Genomic DNA, 7,409 nt, shown 5'->3' on the forward strand with positions numbered 1-7,409 from the left:
CCACTCATTCCGGCAAGCATGTTTCTCCTCCCTGGAAAAAAAGCCCACAGTATCCACCGACTGTGGGGTGTTGTGAGGACTAAACGCCCCCCGCATCGGGCCTTAACCACTGTAAAAGCTGGAGCAAGTCCTTGAATCTTCCTGAACCTTCCTTTCCTCACCGGGATATACCCGTGCCACATATGTGAGTCAGGGGAAGTAGTGTCTGTACCGGATGACTCTCACTGTTTAGTGACTGAAGATGCAATGAAAGTTTCTCACTCCCGTCCTGGTCAGGTGGGTGTGCAGAAGGCGCCTTGGGTCTGGTGGTTCGGCTCCACGTGGGCTTTCAGGGCTCCTGGCGCTGCAGGCTCTGCTGTCCCCAGGGGCCCCCCCCCCCCCCCCCCCCGCCCACGCCCCCGCCAGTGGGGAGGGGAGGAGGACCGCTTGGCTGATTTTGATGGGCGCTGCCTGGAAGTGGTGCAGAGCACCCCTGCTCACGTCTGTGGCCCCCGTCGCAAGGGGGTTGGGCACGTGGGCTTTCTGTGTGCTTACAGGAAAAGGCAAAGGTTTGGTGAGCTCGTAGCTTTTACTCTGCTGCTCCTAGGCTGGATGAGGTGAGAGCTACAGAGATGCACCTGCAGGATACCAGCAGGGGGCCTGGCGCTTAGGACCCCCACCCCCCACCCCCCGCTGCAAATAGGCTCCCCGTTGCTGCACATGCAGGATTTGCGGGCGTAGGGTAGCCCCGCCCCTCCCTGGTTCTGCTGTCTGCACAAACATTGTTCCTTTCAAATGCTTCTTTCCTTTGGATACATTTTAAGTTACAAAAGCAGATCCTGGCTGTTGTACCTAGACACATATTTGCTTGTCCAGAGCCCCTTGGGGCGGAGGGCTGGGCCTCCTCTCAGTGCTGGCGGCTCCCAGCCCTCCCCACCATCCGTCCCTGGTGCAGGGAGGGACCCAACCTACTACTGGGAACAGCAGGTTCAGTAAGCCAGTGGGTACCATCCTGGATCGAATTCAAGGTCACAGACTCAGAAGGTCACCTCCCTGCCCTAATGAGGTGACTGAGCGAGGAGGTGTCCCCATGGCCCCTGGAGAAATATAACTAGGACACCAGGCAGCTGGGGGTGGCCCTGGCAGCTGACCCAGCCTCTGTGCCTCCAAGCCTCCAGCTCTCCGTTCCCTCCCCCGTAAAACAGGTGAGGCCCAGCAAGGGATCTGCGGAAACCATCCTGTGCAGGGCTCGGCTGGCTGAGGGCCCCACAGCTGCCACGCTATGTGACCCAACATGTATGAGACGCCCACTTCCAGTCCTTGGCGACGGGACTCCAAGTCACATGCTGTTGGGCTTGTCGCTGGGGGGGCGCCGGGACCCATCTGCCTGAACTCAGCTGGCACCCATGGGGGTGTCTCGTGTGCACTGAAGGCAGTCGGGATGGCCCTCCCAGGCCTGTCCTCGGGCCAGACCGTGCACGCGCAGGGCAGGGTCGCAAGAGGCCTGGTGCAGGGTCAGCTCCCGTAGGTTATGAAGCGCGCACTAGGCCCCCTGCCCTTGGGGGGCAGGGCACACAGGTGTTCATACCATGGGGCAGCCCTTGCCAGGGATGAGAGTGCTGGCTCCCCTGGGTGCCCAGAGCAGGGCTGGGAGTGCGGTGGCTTCAGTCTTGTCCGAAGGGAGATGGCCTGGAGGCTGAGCCTGGGCCGGGGGTTGGCTCCTTCCCCGGCCTGCCCTCCCAGATGGCTGAAGTCAGGGCATCCTGACCTCTTGGGAAATCCTGGGGGCCATGTGGTTCCATGTTTGGTGGTCACTACCCACTGTGGCCCTGTGCATATGGCCTCTGGGGAGACTGGTGTGGCCGTGGCACTAGGGTGGGGCAAGGCCCTGCCTCCTAACTCCAGGCCAGGTGATATCAGCCCCACCCAAGGGGTCCACAGGGCCAGGGGAGCCTCTGTCATCTTATTTTCCCGAAGATAAAAAGTTGTACTGGACTTCCCTGGTGGCACAGTGGTTAAGAATCCGCCTGCCAGTGCAGGGGACACCGGTTCGAGCCCTGGTCCGGGAAGATCCCACATGCCGCGGAGCAACAAAGCCCGTGCACCACAACTGCTGAGCCTGTGCTCTAGAGCCCGCGAGCCACAGCTACTGAGCCTGTGTGCTACAACTACTGAAGCCCGTGCGCCTAGAGCCCGTGCTCCGCAACAAGAGAAGCCACTGCAACGAGAAGACGGCGCGCCACAACGAAGAATAGCCCTGCTCACCGCAACTAGAGAAAAGCCCGCGCAGCAACGAAGACCCAACGCAGCCAAAAATAAATAAATTAATTAAAAAAATTTGTACCAACTGTACTTGTGGAAAAGTTGGAATAGAATGCACAAAAAAGAGGAAAGAAATATAACACGAATCATCAACTTTGCATCCACTTTGGTCCTGCTGTCAAGAGCCGAGAGTGGCAACGTGCCCTGTCCCTTAGCTGGGCTGATGGCTTCTTCTGCTGGCCTTCATCCCAAACCTTGCCTCCACAAGCCTCCTCCAGGACACGTCTGCATGCTAGCAAGGAGTCCCGTCCCTGAAGGGACCTGGAAACCACCTGACCCTGCGGGGGAGGCAGGCAGGTTGGGTTGGGTCGGCCCCAGCTCCTTTCTCACTGGGCTCGTGGGCTCACCCAGGACAGGGGCTGGGAGCTCAGGGCCCTGCTGGGCCCTCCAGCAGGAGCTTGGCCGTCCCCCTCCCCACCTGACCTGCTGGAGGCATTTCCTAGGCCCCCAGCCCTGGGACAGGCTGGGCCAAGGACATAGCTGCAGAAAGTTACAGTCTCCTGTGGTCTGGCCCCGATGGGATGGCCACTGGGGAGAGCCAGGGGCCACACCAAGAAGCGGGGGAGCAGGGTCATAGGCCTTGCCGGGCAGGTTCTTCCCTTTCTGGGCTGGCTTCTTTTCTCCCTGACACTGTGGTAGGGCCCACTGGCTCGCATGCCCTGTCATTCATTCTTGGGTGTGTACTTTCCCAACCAACACGTTTCCTGGGCACAAATGAGGGGGTGCTAGCCTTCCAGGATGGAGACACAGAGGCGCAGCTCCTATAAGCAGCTGGACCAGGGCTGCCTGGGCGCCCTCGTGGCTGCTCTCTCCTGCCCCCCCCGCCCCCACCCCATCTGGCGGTTCCCTGTGTGACAAGGGATAAGCCTGGCCGGGAGGATCAGCGTGCACAGTCAGGGTCCCAGGCTGGGCAGGGCCAGCCCCACCCTAGTGGAGAAGCCCTCAGCGCCCTGTCCAATAGCCAGCCAGCCAACCCCCGGCCTGGCCAAGCCTGAAGTGGCCGAGCACCCAGTCAGTGACGTAGCTCAGGATGTCACAGGGCGCATAGCTCAGGATGGGCACGGCCAGTTTCCCATCCACCGCGCAGGACTTACGGCCCCAAGGGCTACAGTCTCCAGACCCTGGCTCCAGGCGACTGTGGGCCAGCTCTCAAGGTGTCTGCCACTTCGCCCTTGGAGAAAGAGCGGAGCAGAGCCTCCCTCCCCCGGCCCCCCAAACTCCTCTTCCCGCTCACTCGTGGGCCTTAGGTCTAGCAGGTGTGTTAGGGCTCCAGGTGCGCGGAACCCTGCCAGGCACACAAGCCTCGGGCGCAGCAGGCCGCGCGGGGGCAGCCGAAGACCCTATCTAGCTCCAGCCAGGGACGAGCTGGCCGCGGCGGGTTAAAGGCCCGTCAACTGGCGCGGGAGGCCCAAGGGCGAGCGCGGGCGGCGGGGCTGGGTGCCCCCGGGGGGGCGAGTCGGGCCAGGCCGAACGCCGGTCTTGCCGGGGGTCGTCGCCCGCCGCGCCCGGTAGGGCGCGCCAGCAGGGGTGGGGGGGGCGCCCGCGCCACCGCCGCCGAGCAGCCCCCGCCTGCAGACAAAGGAGCCGGCGGGGGGCGGGAGCGGGGGCGGGGGTGGGGGTGGGGTGGGGGTGGGGGGGGATGGGGCGAGGGGGCGGGGCGCCGCGGTGTCACGTTACCGCCCGCAGCGCCCTTTAACTCCGGCCCCGCCCCGCGCACCGCCCCCTCCCCCGCCGCTGCGCGCGCCCCGCGCCCCGCCAATCGGCCCTCGCGCCCCGCCCCGCCCTCGGGTGGGTGTGTGCGCAGGGCCAATGGGCGGCGGGCGGGGGCCGGACCGCCGGAGGGGCGGGGGCAGCGCGGCGCCGGCCAATCGCCGCGGTGTTGTTGAAACTGAAAATACTACATTATGCTAATAGCAGCGCGGCCCGTGCGCGGGGGGGTGGGACCCTCGCGTATAAAGGGGCGCGCGAGGACTGGGCGTTCCACAGGCCAAGTGCTCTGCGCTCGGTGGGTGCCAGCCAGGCCAGGGCTAGCCGAGCGAGCGAGGACAGGCACCCGAGGGGGCGCGGCCGCCGGCCGGACGACACAGCGAGCGAGACTCAGGAGCAGTCCACGGCCCGACAGCCAGGTAGCCGCCGCGCCGCCCTCCCAGCGCGTCCCTTTGCAAATGCAGACTCCGGCGCGCGGGGTCTCGCTTGCGCCCGGCCTCCGCCCTCCTTTCCTCTCTTCCTCCTCCTCCTCCTCTCCTCTCCTCTCCCGCCGCCCGGCCCGCGCAGCCCCCGGAAAAGTCCGATGCGTATCTCCGCAGCGCGTCGGCAATGGAGCGCCTGGTCGCCCGCCGCACCTTTCCCCTGTTCGCGCGCACCAGCGCTTGCCGCAGCCTCTTCGGGCCCGTGGACCACGAGGAGCTCAGCCGCGAGCTGCAGATGCGCCTAGCCGAGCTGAGCGCCGAGGACCAGCGTCGCTGGGACTACAACTTCCAGCAGGACGTGCCACTGCGGGGCCCCGGGCGCCTGCAGTGGACCGAGGTGGACAGCGAGTCCGTGCCCGCCTTCTACCGCGAGACGGTGCAGGTGGGGCGCTGTCGCCTGCTCCTGGCGCCTCGTCCCCGCCCGGACGGCGCGGGCGATAGCCCGCCCTCCGGGCCGCCGGCCGATGAGTCCCTCGACGGCCTCGGGGAGGCGCCGGCGTCGCCGTCCAGCGGCCCGTCCGTAGCGCCTGCCCCGGCCCCGGCCCCGGCGCCGCAGGAGAGCTCTGAGCCGGAGGCGGTCCCGCCGCCGCGCAGCCAGGAGCCCCTGGCCGAGCCGCCGCACTCAGGGATTTCGGGGCGCCCCGCGCCGGGCACTGCCGCCACTGCCACCAACACCAACGCCGCCGCCGCCACTGCCGCCGCCGCTGCCACCACTGCCGCCGCCGGAGGCGCCGCGATCAAGAAGCTGTCCGGGCCTCTCATCTCCGGTGAGTCCCGCGCGGCCCCGCCCCGGCCCGGCCCGGCCCTGCTTTGTCCGGCCGGCCGGGCTCCCAGGCCCTCGGGGGCCTCTCTTGGTCCCCGCCTCCTCCGTGGCGTTAAAGGGCCCGCAGCGCGCGGGGCGAGGCAGCGCCCGCACCCCGTCCCCGCCCTGTTGTTGTGCTCCGGAGAGGTTCGCGCGGGAGGGTTGGGAGGGCGCGCTCTGGCCCCCTCCGAGCGCGATCCTCGCCCGGGCCACTGGAGACCCTCTTCGGGCGCGGCCTGGCGCGGCGATCGCGGCGCGGAGGGGGTTAAGCGCGGCGGTAGCCCCGGGGGGCTTGGCCGCGGGACAAGGGGAAATGCTTACACAGCACATTGCGCGGCGACGTAAACAAAGCTGACCCGCCGCGGACCTCGGCGCGGGCGGGGACGGCGCCCCCCCACCAGCCGCCCAGCCGCCCGCGCCTCCTCCCGGCACCCTCTTGGGCTCCCCGGCCGGCCCCGCCCTGACCGGCCGCGCGCGCTGTGGCCCGCAGATTTCTTCGCCAAGCGCAAGAGACCCGCGCCCGAAGCCAAGGCGTCGAACGAGGTTCCCGCGGGATGCGCCGCGCCCGGCGCCGCTCCAGCCGTCGGCTCGGCTGAGCAAACCCCGCGCAAGCGGCTGCGATGAGAGGTGAGCGCGGCAGACGGGGCGGGCGGGGAGGGGCGTCCCGCGGGGTCCCGGCGGCCAGTCTGTCGCCGCTCGCTCACCGCACCTCTCTCCCGCAGCCTCGCGCCCAACGAGCCCCGAGGGAGCCCGCTGGGCAGCGGACAGGAGAGGAGCGCTGGGCCTCGGCTGGGACCGTCCATGTAGCAGCAACCGGCGGCAGCTGCCACGGAGCAGCGTTCGGTTTTGTGTTTAAAGTTTGAAAACTGTGCAATGTATTAATAACGTCTTTTATATCTAAATGTATTCTGCACGAGGAGTACACTGGTCCCAAGGTGTAAAGCTTTAAGAGTCATTTATATAAAATGTTTAATCTCTGCTGAAACTCAGTGCAAAAAAATGAAAAAAGAAAAAAAAAAAGGAAAAAAGGAAAAAAACATGTATATTTGTACAAAAAGTTTTTAAAGTTATACTAACTTATATTTTCTATTTATGTCGAGGCGTGGGCCGCTCTGCCACGCGCTAGCTCGGTTATTGGTTATGCCAAAGGCACCTCACTCTCATCTGGTTATCGACAAATGTAAATTTATTTTTTATAGCGGACTCTGGGGGGAGGGGGTCGCTCACAAGCTGTAGCTGCCGTACAAGCCCATCTAGCTTGCAGTCTCTTCGCGCTTTCGCTGTCTCTTTTTACTATTATGATTATTTTAAACTTGAAGACAAATCTGTTAAAAGAAAAAAAAAAAGAAAAAAAAAAGAAAAAAAAAAAAGGTTCCTGAGCCGTCTGCACCACTGCCCCGGCTCCTCGTCCGCCGGGTTCTAAATAAAGAGGCCGAATAATGCTGCAGCTCAGCTCCGTGTGTGCTTGTACCGCCTCCAGCTTTCCCCTCCGGCGCCCCCAAATGTTAGGGAGTTAGAACCCGGGGGCAGCCCTAAAGGGAGGGAGGGGGGCTTTCTCCTGGCAGGGCTGGCCCACGCCCACCTGCTCCAGGGCCCTAATTTAGGGATGAGCGGCCCCGCCCTCGCTCTGCATTTATCACATGCGCACACACACACACACACACACACACACACACACACGTGTGCAGGGCTGTACACGGAGACCAGGGCTCACTGTTTCCCAGGCTCCAAGGAGACCACCCCAGCTGCCCTGGGCCGAGCCCCAATGGGACTCAGGTGGGCACCTGCGGGGACTGGGCCGGTCGCAGGCCCGGAGAGGGCTAACCTGAGCCTGAAATTCTTCAGGCCCCGCCCAAGGTGGACCCCAACGGCTCCAAAGTCCTCCGCTTCGTGGGCCCCGGTGTCCCCCAGGGTGGGGCCGCAGGACCGCAGATGTGTTCTGGCCTCTTCTCTCGCCCACGGTGGGGGAGGGGCAGCCTGCAGGCCTGCGGGGAAGAAGGGAGGGGGAGGCCAAGAGGAAGGGCCCAGGGGCAGGTGGGGGTGGGGAGGGATGAGATGCGCCGCAGCTTCGGTGGAAAAACTCGAGGCCGGATCCACCCGGGCACCCACCAGCCTTC

The 7,409-nt window shown here is 64.9% G+C and overlaps 1 protein-coding gene across 2 annotated transcripts; it reads left to right on the top strand.

Annotated features, from left to right (window-relative positions):
* Positions 1–4,110: 4,110 nt before the first annotated feature.
* CDKN1C (cyclin dependent kinase inhibitor 1C) lies at positions 4,111–6,739 on the top strand. 2 transcript variants are annotated; one of them, XM_073809352.1, is made up of 4 exons: positions 4,111–4,427; positions 4,576–5,257; positions 5,783–5,919; positions 6,015–6,739. In XM_073809352.1, exons 1-3 carry the CDS (start codon positions 4,206–4,208, stop codon positions 5,914–5,916), a joined length of 1,038 nt encoding a protein of 345 aa, XP_073665453.1. In that variant the 5' UTR covers positions 4,111–4,205; the 3' UTR covers positions 5,917–5,919; positions 6,015–6,739. The 2 variants fall into 2 exon arrangements, with proteins under 2 accessions (XP_073665453.1, XP_019802581.1); XM_019947022.3 differs by having other exon boundaries at positions 4,286–4,427; positions 4,608–5,257.
* Positions 6,740–7,409: the final 670 nt, after the last annotated feature.

This window comes from Tursiops truncatus, chromosome 8, assembly GCF_011762595.2.
Source record: "Tursiops truncatus isolate mTurTru1 chromosome 8, mTurTru1.mat.Y, whole genome shotgun sequence".
NCBI classification, from domain to species: domain Eukaryota; kingdom Metazoa; phylum Chordata; class Mammalia; order Artiodactyla; family Delphinidae; genus Tursiops; species Tursiops truncatus.